General features: G+C 36.3%; 1 protein-coding gene across 1 annotated transcript; it reads right to left on the bottom strand.

The window, feature by feature from the left end:
* Positions 1 to 14813: 14813 nt before the first annotated feature.
* On the bottom strand, positions 14814 to 19867 carry LOC121416154. The gene is made up of 3 exons (XM_041609630.1): positions 19750 to 19867; positions 15961 to 17979; positions 14814 to 15253 (listed from the first exon to the last, which is right to left on the bottom strand). Exons 2-3 carry the CDS (start codon positions 17386 to 17388, stop codon positions 14915 to 14917), a joined length of 1767 nt encoding a protein of 588 aa, XP_041465564.1. The 5' UTR covers positions 17389 to 17979; positions 19750 to 19867; the 3' UTR covers positions 14814 to 14914.
* Positions 19868 to 20643: the final 776 nt, after the last annotated feature.

The raw sequence follows: 20643 nt of genomic DNA, 5'->3' as shown, positions 1-20643 counted from the left end.
TTATGTTTGTATGAATTATATGTACAAGCTGATCCAATGCTCGTGACGTTCAATTACTTCACTGGTCTTTAGGGGATTATTTTGAAGCAAACAAGCCATGGTAGCAACTGGCATGTGATAATTATAGACCTCTTAAAATAAGAGTCGATGTCTTTAATTGTAGTGATATGCAAGAAGATCTCTTTGTTAGATATTATTTTACTGATCACATAGTGATTAAACATCCTCAGTTTACAGTAAAGCTATTAAAGGACTTCCACAAGGTTTAAGATCCGACCCCTTCTGTTCTATGTGATAACGGAGAAGGTCAAGATGATTTACTTAGGTATTGCCAAATTACGCACTAAATAATTCTTTTTATTGTATCTATATATATATTACAGTAGAGATATCAAAACTGACCTGAACAATTAAGAATCTTTAAAATTACTCTGAATCATCTTATGTCAATTTCAATTTTCCAATCTAGACTCTAGAATGTGGAAGTTCAGCAGCTGTAATATTCTTTGGCCAAGTATACTCCATCATTAGTTCATAGAGAAAGATCAAACCAACTTGAAGAATTACTGAGCGGATGACGTAATGATCCCCTCATGTGCGTACGGTCTACCTTGTGCATAAATAGTTTTGCGAAGTTATCCGTCATCAAACGTTCTTGATATTTTTCATCGTTATAATCGTGCATTTTTGTCTCTATTTATTCTAACCAACTTATTCCTGAAGTACTCTACTTGGTATTGGCCCAATAATGTCAAAGCTAGTCTTAATCTTACGAATAACTAATGCAGACTCTTTACACCCTAGTTCTTTTTATATTCATGTTCACCATTTTTTTTCTTATTAATAAAAAATACATTTTGCTGAAACTAGAAGACTAAACCTTAAGTCGTTTGTATTGGTAGTCCCTTATCAATTATTAATGGAATTATTTTGATATTTCCTGGGTCAAACACAGACAGATAAATCCTTTTTTTCGAACGTCAAAACAATATAAATTCAATTCAGGTGACATATTTCATGACGAATGGATACCCGAAATCTAGACTTTGATCCTCGCAAATAAAGGACACCGTTGACTTAGTCGGAGTAGTGGATCCTTATTTGACACCCGAATTTTATCAATAAACCTTTTTAGTAAGGGTTCACGGGATCGGGTAGTGATGGACTTGACCTTAAAAGGTATAAATCCTTTTTGGTACTCAACACACTAAGAAATAGGGGTGCAAGCAAGGTACAACCTTGCCAGAAAAGGTGCAGAGTGAGATTTCGAACACAGTTGCACCTTTCACACGCAGTGGCGTAACAGGCGGGGGGGGGGGGGGGGCAGGCTGCCCCCTGGCGGATTTCACCGAGAAAAAAAAAAACGGGAGAAAGAGAAAAGGGAGGGAGAAAGAAAGGGAAACGGGGAGGGAAGGGGAAAATAGGAAAAGGAAAGGGGGAAAGTGAAAATAATTATCAAGAAAAAATACATTAAAACATTGAAAACAAAAGGGAAGCGGGAAAAGGGACGAAAGAAGAACATGTCATTCCGAAATAGGCCTACCAATACATTAGCATGATTAGTAAGAAAGGGAAATAAATCAAAAAATGACAAAATTGCAAACAAAAGTGGGAAATTAAGACTGGTATTAGCTAAGAGCTAATTTGGACAACGAAGAAAAGGGACAAGAAAAAAAAAGAACTTAATAACACGACCCGGCTGCCGAGGACTGAAAATAAGGAACAGGGAGAAAGATGGACTACATGTAACATTAAGCTTGCTAAATTTTATGCATTAATGGTTGTTATAAGGGCAAAAATGTCCCTAGAAAGAGGCTTGATATATCATTCTGTTGTTCTTTATATGCCCTACCTGGGCAAATCATTACACTGTCAACAGTTACAGTCTCTTAAAGGACAAGTCCACCCCAACAAAAAGTTGAATTTAATAAAGAGAGAAAAATCCAACAAGCATAACACTAAAAATTTCATCAAAATCGGATATAAAATAAGAAAGTTATGACATACTAAATAGGTTCATTATTCCGGATTGAAATAATCGCTCGAGGGTATTCATTTGTCTCGCAATCTACTATGGTCAACAAGGAAATTCGTGATCACTCTCACAAAAAGTGTTCACTAGCCTACAAGTTCACGAGCTTTCGAGTGCCGCTGCAACTCTTTATCAAGTGGCGAAAATTGTCCGATATCGTACTCTATTTATACTAATCTCCAAGACCGTACACACAAACGCGAGAACAATAGGTGGGCACTGATCCGTTGTGTGATTGGTCAGGAGTTATGCAAATGTGATCACTCTCGCAAAAAGTGTTCACTGAATTTTCTAGAAAGCCAGTGAACACTTTTTGCGAGATTGATCACGAATTTCCTTGTTGACCATAGTAGATTGCGAGACAAATGAATACCCTCTAGCGATTAAGTTATGACATTTTAAATTTTCGCTTAATTTCACAAAACATTTATATGCACATCCTGGTCTAAATGAAAATGAGAAGACTGACGAGGTCATCCACTCACTGTTTTTTTTTTTTGTATTTTATGATAGGAAATATGAAATATTCTAATTCTCTCCTCTTTGTCAATTGAAACAACGAATAATTCCTTCATGAACATGTGGAATCACCATTGGTCAACATTCTATTGTTCGGTCAAATTGGCCCTTCTTGTCAAATCTGTAAAAATAAAAATATTGTATAATTCAAACAATGAAAAACAAAAGAAATAGTGCGTCAGGAACATCATCGATTCTCTCATTTGCATGTGACTAAATTGTGCATATTACTATTTTTTAAAAATAAGCGAAACTTTAAAATGTCATAACTTTCTTATTTTACGTCCGATTTTGATGACATTTTCAGCATTATATGCTTGTCTGATTTTATTGATTCAAATCAGGATTTTTCTAGGGTGTACTTGACGTTTAATAAAGAATCCTGTTCACAGTCGCGTACAGACAAAAAAGGAAAGAGAGAAAGGTGACAAATGATATCATTTTCTGAATACTATGTCAAAATCTGTCACAAAATGTGATTTCTTTAATAAAAATGTCAAAATTTTTGCTCGCGCGCTTCGTTCACTCGCAACTTTTTCTTTCGAATAAATTGCTGGCCAATACGCCATGTCTGCATGCCCCCCTCAAAAATTGTGCCTCATTACACCACTGCCTGTATGTTCATACAATGATAATTTTATGAACATATTTTTCCCTCTTGCACCCCCCCCCCCTTGGCCACCGACCCCTGTTCACACGCCATCGCGCCTGCGCAGGCACACAGCGGGTGGTTTGGATGCAAGTTTTAACTTCGCGTTAGTTCCTGTCATACTTTATCCTTATCAAAATGCTCGCAAAGTTCAACCTACCGGCAATGAAAAAATACTTTTTCTTGTTTGTGTGTGTAGAAGTGTGCGTATTGTGTTCGTGTAATGACAACAAAACTATATTTTATTTGCGAAATTTCTTCTAAATAATGTATAGAGTTTATAGAGTCAAGGAACAAACTACTTAAAAATCGTATATATTGAAGGGTTGTGTGAATTAACAAAATAACTGCATAATTCGCATAGTTTATGAAGAAGAGCATAAGAAAAGTGATTTAAGCATGTTTATTCTAGTTTTTATTTGGGGAATCAGGTCGTTTGGCAAAGATAGTCATTTTAATCACTGTTTCAGTAAGCTTTTTGTAAATCGTAAATGTGCGGGGAACCAAACCTATTAATTATATAGGCGCGTGTTAGGCTTTCTGTACTACTACATACACAAGATCCACCATTTTTCTGTTTGTGCTTATTATTGCGGAATAAAAGGTAGAATAATAAATCACTAATTCTGATAATGTGCATCGGAGAAGAATTCCGGACACTGGAAATTTGGCTAAACAAAATAAGTATTCTGATATGGGATGACATAGGTGCTAATTTGAGGGAAGAGTTCCATATGTAACCACACTTAAATTGAAAATAAACATATATGGAGAAGGTTCAAAATAATATATCTAGTCCTAATATAGAACATGATGGGAGAGCGGTAATACATACCAAAATATGGCTTTATTCCGTCAAATTTTCGAACAGGATCGAGTGCGTGTAACTGTCCATAGAGATCTGTTTATTTAGTCAGTAAAGGGTCTGTAAGTATAGACTATAGTCAAATTATCTCCATTTTATCACTAACAAACTCTTCCAGTATCAGCGCTCCTCGCTAGCATAGCCGCTGCGGGAAGATACATTTACAACGAGATGATCGTACGAGTCCCAAGCAAGGTAAGTAACATTTAAAAATCCTTAGGAAAATTTTAAAGTGAACAAACCGGAAGTCTCGAAAATATTTTGTTATTTTTGGTATGGGTACAAATGGAACTCTTTCCCTAATTTGCACCTTACAGAGAGGTGCAAAGTTGCACCTTTCCGAAAAGGCTCAAAGTTGCACCGTGAAGGTGCTCCCGGTGTGACAAAATTGCATCAAACTACTACCCGTATTCAATTTAGCTGCCTTTTGTAGCAGACTTTCCTCTGAACTTTCAACTGACACGTTCGAGCGACATAAAATGGTGTTGTTTAAAGACCTTATTGTGAGCAAAAGTAAAGTTGATGAATTAAACAAAAATTTATGGAAAGCTAAAAAATGCTTTGACGATGGATTCTATTGCGCTTTTCACCGGCTAGGAGTCTATTTTTTAGGTAAAATGAGTTGGGATCACATGACTTTATTTTTAGAATAGTTACATTATCTTTTTGTTTCCAAGATTAATAATTTGAATAATTAGAAATAAACACATGAAAAGGAAGATGGCATTAGCAATGTTCGGTGCTCAAATGAACGGAAACATAGTGGTCTAAGGACATAATTTGTTTTCTCAGTTACTTTAGTATGTATTTTATGTCCAGCATAATCTGTTACATACAATTTAAATGTAGATAAATCCTCGATTGATGAAAAGATGCACCAAAGAAGCTGGGAAATGGGCAAAAATGTCTTATAATATTGTAGGTTCGTAATTTTGAACAAGAAATACCACTAATGCTATTTTCAGTCCAAATCATTTAAATTTTGAATTCGGCCGTCCATAAAAAGAATAAAATAATCACACCTTTCGATATAAAAACGTGTAATAATAACTCATTTGACATGACATATCAGAGACTTACATATAGACCGGTTATAAGCGCAATAAAACCGATTCTCGCGATTTTTAGAGCTTCTAAAGACATGAAAGAAGAATGCTAAGAGTTCGGGTGGTCATTTTTGCAACCAATATTTTCCCAAGAATTTGCCAAATACCATACATGGTATACCGTGAAACCCAACGCACCTTTCTTCTTCGCCATGGAAAACTTCAGAAGTTACAAGAATGCTAAGCTGATAAATGGTTAAAAAAAAGAATGAAAAGTTAATTGTTGTACTCCATTGCTTCATAATTGATGATATGATGATACATAATTGTCTTGGCTTCTGATGTGGTCTTTAATCATGTAAAAATAATTTTAAGAACAGTATAGTTGGATACTCAATATTTCTGAAGATAGATTGCGAAATCGATCCAGACATTGTTACTGGTCATGCTGGTAGGTGTTGAAGTAATAGCTTCAACATGTTCAAGCCTAGGGTAAATTAGCTTCTAATCCTATCATAGCTATTTGTTCCTGTTTTCAGGCAAAACAATAGATTTAAAACATATATTTAAAAAGAGAGTTTAAAACTAATCATTATTAAACTCAATTCGTTTTCGCTTTTCCATTTTTTTTCTTACTGCTCGTCTATTATATCCACGTACTCATAATAAATAAGGGGGATAACACGAAAGAGGTGTGTTTTTAACGCATTATTCGAATGTTATCTTGTCATTCAACTCGCCTCTTGACCATATCGATCATTATTTTTCTTACCCACTTCGTTCTTGTTGATTCATTTTTTGTTTTCCTTTGTTATACACAGTTAATCAAACACGTCTATATCTAATACAATATGTGAACAATTTAATTCAAATTAAACATTCATTTTCTTCCTTTTCGAAGTATCTTTTTTCAATATAAGTCATACAAAATCACGTGACATAAAAAATATGAATATATAACATATTTATTAAAAAAGAGGGCGTATCCTTGAAAGCAAAAAATCTTGCGCAGGGATACGCCCGGCCTGCAAAACAAATACAATAAAAATACTCAATCATGACAATACGAAAAAAAAGGAAGAAAGGCGAGAAAAGTGGCTAAAACGAGAACTAACAACTCTCTATCCACCATAATATGGCATAATGCTTTGTCCCAAATCATTTGATATCATTTTTGTGTGGAATAGGTTTGATTTTCGGTTTACGAAGCTGGAAAATAACCTAGCTAGAGGATATGATAATACTGACCATGCAGCCATGCAAAATCCAACAATAAGTCGCCGGGGAATTCTCTGTAAAATGCCGAAACAGTTATTTGGTCATGAAAATGCCAGAAAAAAAAGAAATAAGAAAATTAGCTTATCTATACGAGTGATTCTTCTTCTTCATGCTGTCAAAATCTAAAGTTGTAAAATTGAATAGATAACAAGATTTAAGAGTTTATTGGACACGATATTTTTGATTGCATACTGCTTACAATGAGCACATATAATTTGAGTGAACCCTAAACTTCAAAAATTGTTTTCTCCTTTACTTATTAGGCTCTCGCTTAGTTTCTTCTGCATTGAATCAAGTACTTGTGAGGGTTGCTCTTGATCATTTAAGAGGCATGATTGAAATTTGTAATATAAACATGCCGTTAAAACAGCAGTATGCCCCCTCCCCCCTCCTTGAAAGTGAAGACCTTTTTTGCTTGTCAAATTTATTTGTGGACGAAATACCATTGATTTTTGGTTGAAACCCTTTTTTTCTTTTTTTTTATTGTCAATTTTTTTCTCGGGAAAATGTGCCCCCCCCCCCTTCGAAAAATCATGGATCCGCCCCTGATATAGGTGTAATATTGGAGAATTATTATATAAAGCAGTGCTAATCAGTCTTGTGCTTTACAAGTACCATTTTATTATTATTGTTATCATTCTTATTATCATTATTACATTGATATTATTATTATTATTAGCATTATTTTCATTATTACTATCATTTTTTTCATTTTTATTATTTTGAATAATAATGAATTTTTAATCCCAATTATTGAATAATCATGTAAAATCACATTGCTGCCTATAATACAAAAATGGAAAATTAATTAATTTACATCAAAGGCGGTTTCCGCACAAAATGATGACTAGTCTATGAGATTGTTTATAATATTCGAGTCCGAGTAACATATTGATACAAATAAGAAATTATAAGTTTGTGGTAGGGCCTAATCAATTCACAAAAACTTTAATTGCAAATGTATAGATCTATTGAATATCGCTTTTTATAGCGTGATTAGCGTCAATATTCGGAATATTTTACAATTCAATTTGAAAATGATGTGCCTCTTAAATTTGAAGTCGTTAACACGTCAGCACTCACAATAATATCCATATCCCTGAAATTACCTTTTCCGTAAATAAGACAATGTACAATAGGCACTGATATTCTTTGTAATTATGTTACAACTCATTTATATGATAATATCCACCTTTCCATATTTTTCAATTTCTCAAGTGTTACGATACTGCAACAAATAACAAGTGTTTAATTTCTTCTTTGTGTTTAATTTCCTCTTTTTTTTATTACAGGAAATAATTATACATAAATAAAACAAATAATGATCTTACATAAATCTCTTGAAGTGTCCGATATAAAATCCCGAAGTGATGATGCTATATCCAAGTAATAATCCAAATGATAAAAATCCCAGTTGACTGGCGAAAATTCACAATGATGGCGATGATGAAACTGATGTTGAAGTCCGATGAATAATAAGAGTCACTGCAACGAGTTGAAATGTCCGTGAAGACGATGTTGATGATGATTAACAGTCAATTTCAGTAATCCATGGGTTGAAGCGTGTTCATTGAACAGGTTGATGATGTTGATGATCTCGATGAGAACTGATAATTTCTCAAAATAACTGCAAACAGTTCATTGATGCATAAACTGCTCTGATCTGATCTGGTGAAGTGATCTCATATGATGTGATGTGATCTCCTGCTCTCATATGATGTGATGGTGTGATCTAATATGATGTGATGATCATCTTGAAAAATCTGCAGCTTTATACTAATTACAAGTGTTCTAGATCATTCTCAAATTTCGACTAATCTACAAGCTTCTAGAATTGTCTTCCAAAAGAACTTTCTCCTTTCAGGAGCAGTCAAAATCCAGAACACTCTTGAATGACCTCACTGAAATCAACAGTGTAAACAAAATACCTAAGCCTATTCATTTCCACTACCAATACAATTCTATTGTTTGGCTTTTCCTTATTCAACAATAAAACTCCTTGGCCTTTAAATAGGCAAGGCCTGCATAATAAAAAGACATCCTGGAATGTTCTTTACAATTCTTGGCTATCCTTAAAGGGAAATAACTAATAGATAAATGTAATTGCCTTTTAAAATTCTTTTACAATTATTCATATATGTAACACCTCCCCCACCGGGGAAAAGAAAGCTTTACCGTAGTAAAGGTTTCTTTATGATTACTTTTTCTTTTAACTGTTCAAAGTCATCTTGATAAATCATTTACAGTTATCGTGTACAAAGATATAGTACTTAACGAACATGTTAAAATAAATGAACATCAAAGATGTTTTCTTCAAATGACACACTTGGTCAAAATCATGAATAATTTCACTTTTTATACTCTTGATAGAGCATCAGCAATTACATTATTCTTTCCCTTTATGTGTACAATTTTCAAAGGGAATGGTTGGAGCATTAGGCTCCATCTGTACAGTCTTTGATTCTTTGTTTTGAATTTCTCCAAAAACACAAGAGGATTGTGATCTGTATAGACTGTAATCTCTCCATTGGTTAGATACACCTCAAACTGCTGAAGGGTTAGTACGAGACTCAGGGCCTCTTTTTCAATAGTTGAGTATTTCTTTTGAAACCGATTGAGTTTCTTAGAGAAGTAGCACACTGGTTTTTCGATGCCCTCTTCATCTTCTTGGAGCAATACTGCTCCTACTCCAACATCACATGCATCAATAGCTACTTTGAACGGCTTTGTGAAGTTTGGAGCTGCCAAAACAGGCTCATTCACCAAAATGGCCTTTAATTTCTCAAATGATCTTTGACATTCGTCAGACCAAACATACTTCACTTTTGCCTTCAGCAGGTTTGTCAGAGGACTAACCACAGTACTGTAATTTGGAACAAATTTCCTGTAGAAGCCACTCATACCTAAGAATCTGAGCAATTCTTTCTTAGTTGTGGGAATTGGGAAGTCTAAGATAGCTTGTATCTTGGCTTCTCTTGGTAGCACTTGCCCTTGACCAACCACATGACCAAGATATGTGACTTTTGCCTTGGCAAATTCACTCTTCATCAGATTCACTACTAGATTGGCTTTGTCCAGCCTGTCAAACAGTGCTCGCAAATGATTCAGATGATCATTCCAAGTATCACTGTATACTAGGATGTCGTCAATGTATACGACACAATTGTCAAGTCCGGCAATCACTTGATTTGTCAACCTTTGGAAGGTTGCTGGTGCATTTTTCATTCCAAAAGGCATGACTTTGCATTGAAATAAGCCTTCAGGTGTAACAAAGGCTGATATCTCTTTGGCTCGGTCAGTCAGTGGCACTTGCCAATATCCTTTAAGCAAGTCTATCTTTGTGATATAGGCAGAATTTCCAACCCTATCAATACAATCTTCTAACCTAGGAATTGGATACGAGTCAGTCTTAGTTACTGCATTTACCTTTCGGTAATCAATGCAAAATCTCTGAGAGCCGTCTGGCTTTGGAACCATTACAATGGGAGAACTCCAACTACTCTGACTCGGTTCGATTATGTCATTATCTAACATAAACTGTATTTCCTTATTCACCATTTCCAACTTGCTTGGATTGAGCCTATAAGGATTCTGTTTGATAGGTCTTACATCACCTACGTCTACATCATGTACAGTTAAAGGTGTACGACCTGGTTTGTCTTTACATACATTCTCATATTCTCTTAACAGGCCAGATATATCATTTCTTTGATCTTCAGGCAGGTGTTTTAATGCCTCATCCATGTTTCCTAACATCTCTGAGTTAGACAACTTTACACCACATGGTTCGTTCTTAGATACATCTGTATAAGACAATTCATTATCTGTCTTTTCATAGCATTCTTCATGTACATTTACATGTTTTTCTTCTTCTTTGACCTGTGTTGTACCTATTGGCTGACTAGCCTCTCGCTCAAAGTATTCTTTCAACATGTTTACATGACAAACTCTTTGAGACTTTCTTCGATCAGGGGTACTGATCACATAGTTGACATCATTCAATTTCTTTTTGACTATGTAGGGACCACTAAACCTAGCTTTCAAGGGCTCACCTTGCAAAGGCAACAACACTAACACTTTGTCTCCAGGCTTGAAACTTCGCTCTTTTGCATTTTTGTCAGCGTGAGCTTTCATTTTTCCCTGCGACTCTTTCAAGTGTTCCTTAGCCACATCACAAGCTTTTGAGAGCCTTTCTCTAAACTTTGACACATAGTCTAGAAGGTTTACATCATCATCCTGAACCATAAACCTCTCTTTGATAAGCTTTAGAGGACCCCTAACCTCATGACCATAGACCAATTCAAATGGACTGAAACCTGTGGACTCATTTGGGGAATCCCTAGTTGCAAACAGTAGGAATGAGATCCCTTTATCCCAGTCATCGGGATAGTCTTCACAATAAGCCCTAATCATGGTCTTCAAAGTCTGATGATAGCGTTCTAACGCTCCTTGGGACTGTGGGTGATAAGCAGAGGATTTGATCTGCTTTATTCCCAACTCCTTCATAACTTGCTGAAATATTCCTGACATGAAATTTGACCCTTGATCAGATTGAATTTCCTTCGGCAGACCGTACCTAGTAAAAAACTGCACTAACGCCTGCACCACTGTCTTTGCAGTGATACTTCTCAAAGGTATCGCCTCTGGAAACCGTGTAGACAAGTCCATAATCGTCAGGAGAAATCTGTGACCCGACCTAGTTCTGGGTAAGGGTCCGACACAATCAACAAGAACCCTAGTAAAAGGTTCATCAAATGCAGGAATGGGTATCAATGGAGCAGGCTTGATAGAAGGCTGTGCCTTACCAATAATCTGACATGTGTGACATGTCTTACAGAAATGCACAACATCTTTGTGCATCTTAGGCCAATAGAAATGCCTCATAATTCTATCTTCTGTCTTCCGAATACCGACATGACCTGCCATAGGTAACTCATGAGCCATTTTCAGAATATCTGTGCGGTAACAAGGAGGAACTACAACCTGGTGAATTATACACCAATCTTCATCAGCTGGTCTCCGGGGAGGTCTCCATTTCCTCATCAAAATGTCATCTTTGACATAAAAACACTCAGGAACCTTATCAGCCTCAGCCTCAGAACATGCTTTTTGTGACAAGCTTTTTAATTCTGGGTCTGCCTGTTGTGCCTGTACAAGGGAGGATTTACTAAACAAACTATCATTGTTAGCAACAGAGCCTTCAACACTATCCCCATTCAAATCCTTGAAAAAGGTTTCAGCTAACCAGACATCAGTACTCTCCTCTACATCAGCAGATTCCGCATCATCCTTTTCAGCTCTACGAGTCTGAGACCTAGTAACAACACAATCCGGGAAAATCCCTGGAAAACCTTCCTGCAACAATTCAGTTTCAGCTACCTCAACGGGCTCTTCCGAAACCACTGGAGATGCAACAACTTTATCTCCAGCCAAGTCGTTACCTAACAAGAAATCAACACCTTTCATGGGTAATTCTGGAACGACACCAACAGTCACAGGACCACTAACTAGGTCACACTTTAAGTCGACCTTATGCAAAGGAACCGACATGAAATTTGGGCCAATACCTTGAACTAAGACGTTGGCATTCTCTGAACTCTCCGGAGGAAGAGCCGAATCCCCTGGCACCATCAGGGACTGTGCAGCCCCTGTATCCCTAAGGATCACCACTGACCTACCAGCAGCACCAGTCGAACAAGGGGATACTTCACCATCATGCAAAAAACTTCTAAAAGTTTCATCAACCTGCTTGACTTTATCAGCAAATACCAGAGAAACACTCTCAACATCTTGATTGGGCTCTGATGGAACAAACTCCATCGAGGGAACACTTGTTTGCTTGACAAAACCCATGTCTTTCTTAGTTTTGGTTGGCATTCCAACCAATTTCCAACATGATTCTTTCAAATGTCCCGATTTATGACAATGAGTACAAATTTTGGAACTACGACTCTCAGACCTTTTGGTTGATTCTGTGCCCCCACTAGCCTGATTCTTGTTAGCGTCTTTATCCCTACTTGCATATTTTCCCTCACTAGGTTTATTGTGGGATTCAAATGACCCTTTACCTTTCTTTTTCCAATAATTCTTGAAAGGAGGCCTATCTCCACTACCTTTATGTGTGACCTCAAATTCATCAGCTACTATGGCTGCTTTACTGACTTCAGTAACTCTGTGGTCACCTAAGTGAGATTTAATGCCAAAAGGAAGACTCTTTTTGAATTCTTCTAGGAGGACAACTTCCCTAAGGTGAACAAAATCTTTGTCAACTTTCAGTGATCTGTACCACTTATCGAACATCATTTCTTGTTCCCTAGCAAATTCAACATACGTCTGGCCTGATTGTCTTTGCATGTTCCTAAATTTATGTCTGTACGCTTCTGGTACCAACTCATATGCATTGAGAATTGTTTCTTTTACTGTAGCATAGTCACATGATTGCGTTTCAGAGAGCGAAGAATAGACTTTTGCAGCCTTTCCAACAAAAACACTTTGGAGGAGAAGAGTCCAGTATTCCTCGGGCCAATTCAGTCTCTTGGCCACTTTTTCAAATGACACAAAATATGTATCAACTCCCTCTTCATCAAATTTTGGCACAAGGCGAATGTTCTTCGCCACATCAAAGCCTTGGGGAGATTTATCTTTAACAGAGTTAGTATTAGTATTTGCATGAGTTAACTCCATTTCTTTCAATTTCAACTGGTACTCCAATCTCATTCTCTCCTTTTCAATGTTTATTTTCTCCATTTCAAGGTTTTGTTTGATTCTCTCTTTTTCCAATTCAATGTTTGCCAGTTGGATCTGAGCATCCTCTGACATATTGATAGAAGTTTCCAACTTCTCTGTAAGCTTCATGTGACTAGCTAACAAGTCAATTATCTCTGCCTTCTTTAAACCTGGGGCTAGAGATACACCCAAATGATCACAAACTGTTATCAAATCATCTTTCTTCAGTGACTTCAAATGATCATATGACAATTCTGTCATTGCAAGAAATTCTTCAACATCAAATGTAGCCATAGTGAATATACACAAATACAAGCACGTAATAACACAGTACAGTATATTCTAGAACTTTCCAAAATGTTTCCAATTCAAATTGGCTTTAAATTTGGTTTTCGTTTCAAATTGCCTTGGCTTGTACAAATTTGGTTTTCGTTTCCAAAATTGCCTTGGCTTGTACAAATTTGGTTTCTGTTTCCCGGACAAGCCCCCAAAATTATTTGTTACGATACTGCAACAAATAACAAGTGTTTAATTTCTTCTTTGTGTTTAATTTCCTCTTTTTTTTATTACAGGAAATAATTATACATAAATAAAACAAATAATGATCTTACATAAATCTCTTGAAGTGTCCGATATAAAATCCCGAAGTGATGATGCTATATCCAAGTAATAATCCAAATGATAAAAATCCCAGTTGACTGGCGAAAATTCACAATGATGGCGATGATGAAACTGATGTTGAAGTCCGATGAATAATAAGAGTCACTGCAACGAGTTGAAATGTCCGTGAAGACGATGTTGATGATGATTAACAGTCAATTTCAGTAATCCATGGGTTGAAGCGTGTTCATTGAACAGGTTGATGATGTTGATGATCTCGATGAGAACTGATAATTTCTCAAAATAACTGCAAACAGTTCATTGATGCATAAACTGCTCTGATCTGATCTGGTGAAGTGATCTCATATGATGTGATGTGATCTCCTGCTCTCATGTGATGTGATGGTGTGATCTAATATGATGTGATGATCATCTTGAAAAATCTGCAGCTTTATACTAATTACAAGTGTTCTAGATCATTCTAAAATTTCGACTAATCTACAAGCTTCTAGAATTGTCTTCCAAAAGAACTTTCTCCTTTCAGGAGCAGTCAAAATCCAGAACACTCTTGAATGACCTCATTGAAATCAACAGTGTAAACAAAATACCTAAGCCTATTCATTTCCACTACCAATACAATTCTATTGTTTGGCTTTTCCTTATTCAACAATAAAACTCCTTGGCCTTTAAATAGGCAAGGCCTGCATAATAAAAAGACATCCTGGAATGTTCTTTACAATTCTTGGCTATCCTTAAAGGGAAATAACTAATAGATAAATGTAATTGCCTTTTAAAATTCTTTTACAATTATTCATATATGTAACAAAAGCATATGGAGAAGTAACCGGGATTAACTATAGTCATGATAATTATTTGAAATAGGCTGCTGATTATGTTAAGTTCATTCATGTATAGCCCGAAAAATATGTTATTGCTACCCATGCTCTGTATATATTTTTGTAATACTATTCTTTTTGTTTTTTATCTGTAAGAGATTCGTACAATTTATTCAGTTCATGCTGTGAATCAGTCTTAAAATAACATACCATTATATCACTCTAAAAAAAACATAAAGTAATTATACATGGGGAGTGATAGAAAAATAATAAAACTTGGTTATTGGATTTACATAAACAAAGCGATCGTCTAAATCTTTTTTTTTCGGATCAAAACACGTTCCTCCGCCTAAAATAGGCCCATCAGGTTTGCATTTCATGGAGCTCTACGTTTCTGTGATCTCTTGGAGTATTGTCACTGGGAATAAATGGTTTATCATTCGCTGTGTGTTTTTTAGTAGCATTACGGGAGTCAATGGTAGTTGAGTTAGTTGAGCTGCTGAGACGATCCCTTAGTGGCGCCAATTTGGCCTTCCATAGTGCAGCAACACGCTTGTTACAACACAACACAATTGGAAGGATGAAAGTCGAGAGTTGGTTTAGAACTTGAGCGATGATTGCTAGACTGCTGATGGGATGGATAAGAAAAGCCACAAAGAAGATCCAAGAAGGAAGCCAGAAGACTCCAAAGATTGCCATCATCTTGTAAATGAAGGAAAGAAAATGGTTGAATATAACAATTTCCTACAGCCAAAATTTAGTTGCTTCCGGTGCACTTTAGATAGGATTTGGACATTGAGATATATTTCTATGGACGTGGTATATACCTAAGTTGTCACAAATTACTTAATCACCCTCCAAGCTCAAGTATAATGATTGTTTCACGAATATTCGTTATCCATCTGGAATAATAATTTCGTTACAAATTTTACGCTATTTTACCTCACTGATGAGGGGAGAAATATGAAACTTATGGCAGTTGCCCAACCCCTTCCCCATTCAAATTTTTCAAAACCTAATTTTCGATTACATGTTTTTAACCAAATGTACACTCGAGATTGAAATTTCACTGCAATTCAATTTCAATTAAAACTTGCCACTATGAACATATTCACCTTTTCGCCTACAATCATGTTTATGAACATGCAAGTTACACAATTTTGACATCTCAATTTATTACTCACAACAAACAAAATACCCCCTATCATTACGTTAAAAAATCCTGCTGAATTCTACCCTAATATTCATTGGTTTTATCCAAAGTTTTCCAGCAAGAGCTAGGTATTTGGTCACATCTCTACTAGGACCGATGACTATTTGACACATATGTCATGTATGTTGTAAGATTTGCCTAATATCCAATCTATGAAAACATAAAACTCCTTTTGATTTGGAGTTTAGCAATATACCTTTATTGTTAATTGACGGTCGGCTATTCGTCTGTTCTTTCCTGTAGAATCCATAGATGCCAGATTATGTCGAGTTTCTCTTAATCTGTAAATCACCAGACCGAACAATATACAATCAATGAGGAATGGTATGAAAGATTGGGCTGTTAGGACAAGGATCGGCCAGCCGTTTGTTATCCAGCAATATTCGTCGATATCATATACCTTGATGCCTCTCATGAAAAGAAATATGGGGATAAGGGAGAATATGAGAGGAAGACCCCATCCAAAAAGGGACAGGAGAGTGAAGAACCGGGTCCCAGAGATTTCTTCCATGCGATGTATTCCTTTCCTGCCAAGAGTCCACGCTAGGAAAATGGCAACTGCTGTCCACCAGTAGTTGGGTACAAGTACGAAGAAGTAGATGAGAGTAGCTATTAAGACACAAAGTCCAGGATTGTCAGTTTGGAGTGGTATATATCCTGATGTATAAAAGAGAGATAGCAATGTTGCAACTACGAGGCACAAAACATTCTTGCTATGCGCATTACGAAGCTCTTTGAACATGGCGAACGTTAGCAAGCAGAAGAGAAGAGTGCATAAAGATATGCCATTTAGGATACGTAGACACACCTTTAACCAGTTTGGGAGTTTATCCCATGTCTGATCACCACTTATTGGGATTATTGGTGGTGAAATACTTAGATCTAGGCAGGAAAGCAAGATGGGGAATATATCGATACGACTTGTTTCTTGAAGTTCAATATCATCGATGAATTCAAAGTCCGGTCTCGACGAGATAATCACATTTTGATTGATTAAGCAATTTGAATAATTTCGATGATCCCATTCAAGTTTCAGCCACTCATCTACCACCACACAGTCTCCATCTGCGTAATCCACGGAGATGCAGTAAAAATTGTACAAAACTGATCCGCCCTTATTAATTTCATATCTTGATATCCGATTTATATCAAAGTCCAATTCGCACGCCAATGTCTCAAATTTACAATCCTCTTCAACATATTCAAAATATGCTACATTGTATTTATTATCAAAGCATTCGTGATGAAAGTTATTTCGAAAGTTCTGCAATGATACGTTCCTTATCGTATACGAAAAAGAAGACATTCCACTCGTGTAATAAAATACACCTCTCGAAAGACAAGCAGGGATTATTTCGAAGTCTTCAAAATGTGCTAGGAAAGAAACCATCATCGGATTAGCTTCAGTACTATGAATCGGAGACACTATAACATCATCAACAACTCCTGAGAGTATATTTTCTAGAGAAGCATCAAGATGATCAACGAAGTCTTTCGTAATGTTCAGGTTTGACGATTGCGGGAGTATAAGTTCCGTAATTCCGCTGAAAGTCTTAACAGTCTCCGAAAAATTGACTGCCATAAGCAGGAAAATGAGAATGGTGGTGGTATGTTTCTCATCCATTTTGTAACGAATAAATAAGTGTTTCAAAATTGAATAGGTTATTCCCTTAAAACACAATACTTATGTAGCCTACACACGATTTTGAAGTTACTGATGTTGTACAACTCAAGTTCCAATCGCTCCAATCATAAGAGATTGTGACAACAAAGGTCTGATAATATTGACTGTTCAAGAATCATCTGCTATTCAGATGCCATTGAGGTCATTGTTTTCACGAAGCTTTCGAAGAGTTATTTATTTTTCATGAAATTAGAGCGACTTTTGTGACAGATCTTTGAAATGATAGAATCGGTAATGATATAAAAACAATTCACGTCTTTTTATCAGACCTTGGGTACTTTTCCTTGTCAGATCATTTCCACAAATGGTCATGGTCAGATCCTTGATGAGTGGGTAGAGCCCATATCAGGGGAGCATTCCATCAACATTTTTGTCCGACAACTTCGACAAGTTGTCAGATCTGACAATTTTCCTTGATTCTGATTGGCTGAGAGATACTGTTACTATGGTTACTGTACACAGAAAACGTCTGACAAGTTCTTTCATAAAACGATCCGAGTCAGGGTGTAACTTGCCTTGTCGTGCAGGATTCTGTACGGGGGAAAGGAAACATAATTACGAGGTGAAAACAATCTTTTTTCCTTTGACTATTTTTTTTCCAAAATCTTTTCTAGACTCAAGACTATCCAAATTTCTTTCGTAAAATTACTTTTACAAGGTCTGATGTTGATACAATGTAATTGCAATGATAGGTCTACCATATTGTACATTCTACGAGAAAGTTACAATACATTGTGTTTTAAAGCAACGTACATGTTTCTTCAGAAGAATATGCACATGGTTTTTTGCTATATTAATGGGTACATTATTAACGTTATTATCATTAACACCATCATCATCATCCTCATCATCCACATTATCATCCATTATGAAAAATACGAGACATTTGACTAGCTCCTGCTCGTACGCACGGGCGTCCGTCGATATAACACATAATATTTTTTTATGAAAATATGCACCTTTTTTCTTAAAAGTTGATGGAGAGGGGGAAAAATTGATCGTATCAAGTCGGGGTATCCAGTAATGAGTACAGGAGAAACTATATTTCACTGATTTTCATGATTCATCCCATTTGATTAACTCATCTATTCGTGTTTTGGGGCTAATCTTTCCCTTACGCATTGCTTTTTGGCAGAAGTTCTATGGAAAATGCACCTTTTTTCACACAAACTTTGAGACACTCTGTATTCATTCCCCCATTGCTCGAGAATGAATGGGCAGTTAACGGGGTTAGAGATTTATTGAAGAATGGAATGTATATTTCATGAAAATGAAAGCCATTTCTCCATTGGATGTTATCTTCAATACGTGTTTTTTAGATGAAGTCAGTTATCGAATAGGCTCTCCTGGCATTTGAGGTCTCTATCGGTGACGTCACTCAGGATCGTCATGCCTGGACCATCGGCCAGGCAGGGGTCGCAATGGTATATGATTTATGCATAATGCACTCGATATATACAATAATCTTGTCCTCCCGTTCAAATGAATGTGAAACTCATATAATTTCCATCAGAGCATTCAACAGGAGTACTGTAGTACACATTTCTTTGTTATAAGTGAATTAAAGTCCCTCCAGTGAGTTTGCCTCACCCCTATTGTGAAAATGTATCACCCCTAAGTTGTAACACAGTCAGCTGTTTGCACTCAGGGTCACTCCGTGACCTGTGTGTGCGTTCAAGAGTCGTACACGATTTTCTGTCTCATTTAGGCAGAAATCTTTCATAATGACATCATCGTCATCATCCTTATCATCATCATCATAAGTGCATCCATCACTCATGTGGTTATCTATTATGATGTAACTATGATTTAATGATTTCATAGAATTATTTACATAACTAATCTTTTAAAGTTATATGAAATTATTCTTATTTTCTACCATATATGTATACAATCCTTCAAAAAGGTATACGTCAGGCTATACAATATACACGCGCGTGAAGTTTTCGCGACTGGCGGCCAAGATCCGGAGGGAATCAACATAATCAAACTGACGCCCCCCCCCCATAAAAGCCTCCTAATCCGAAATATAGCCCAGTTAAAATATGGTTAAAATATGCATAGATTATCAAAAATCAGACACTTCGAACTAATATTACAAAAAAGAAGCATAACTTCAACTTGTGGCTTAATTGACGGTCGGACATGGATCAAAGCAGATATGAATGTTGTTCAGAGGACATTAACAGTCACATGTTAAGCGATGAGTGTCCATTTCGTATACTAGGTTCATGCTCTGACTACAAGAAAAGTTCTACCAAAAACCCCTACACCTACATGACATTTGAACAGCTCTCTTACCCTCAGGACAGTAGAGAATACATCGCATGATTGAACACTTTAAACTTTCCTTGGTATTGGTAAAATCCGCTTCTTCAAGATGAAAATCATGCTCATGTTCGTGGAACAAGAATGTGTAGACCAATTGATTTCGTCTACCGGAATTCTCCTAAAATATATAAGTAAACAAGAGCTGCTACATTCGTTCAAAAGACAGAATTCCAGCCTTAAACGCAGTTATTGTATTCATTTCACGAATGAGCGGTCCTATTATATACGATGCGGTAGCAATTCAGTGATCGCAAGTTAGGATCTAGAACGTACTAGTCATGTGGTAATAAACCTTCATCCATAGCCGAGGCTCTTACCAAAATGACGGCAAAATGATTCCTCGCCCGTTAGAGTTGACATATTATATTATGTCCAGAGAGACGATTTCAGCCATCTACCCAAAGAATTTGGAATATGAAGGGTAAATATTACTTAACTCTTTATGATTATTTGATCCGTATCAATTGACCCGTTATATTGTAAAGCATTCAAATGATCACAATTTTTTTCAAGAAAAAGTATTCCATTCACTTTCAACTTATTGTTTGCAATAGCTTAACATAATTATAGACATTAAGGTGATCATATAATGGTATAGAACTATAGGAACAATTAATGTAGGCCCATACGATTATCATATTGTTTATATTGATATTATTTATAGCAATCCAAGTAGACATGTGCATTTAATATATTTGAATAAGTACCTGGTGGGTGTTTCATAAAGCTGTCTGTAAGTTAAGAGCGACTTTAAGATCGACTGGTGATCCGTTCTTGTGGTAAATGGTATATTCATTGGCGATGGTTAAACGCGTGAGAATGGTTCACCAGTGAGGTTTGTTGAATGATGAAGGTCGAACTCTG

This window comes from Lytechinus variegatus, chromosome 5 (assembly GCF_018143015.1).
Source record: "Lytechinus variegatus isolate NC3 chromosome 5, Lvar_3.0, whole genome shotgun sequence".
Taxonomy (NCBI): domain Eukaryota; kingdom Metazoa; phylum Echinodermata; class Echinoidea; order Temnopleuroida; family Toxopneustidae; genus Lytechinus; species Lytechinus variegatus.
This window is presented reverse-complemented; position numbering and strand designations above follow the sequence as displayed.

What these genes read in the sequence shown, in the direction of transcription:
- LOC121416154 (XM_041609630.1), bottom strand. Translation starts at nt 17,388, where the DNA reads ATGGATGAGAAACATACCACCACCATTCTCATTTTCCTGCTTATGGCA. An exon ending in ACCGTCAATTAACAATAAAG is followed by an intron (nt 15,254 to 15,960) that starts GTATATTGCTAA and finishes TTCATTTACAAG; the next exon opens with ATGATGGCAATCTTTGGAGT.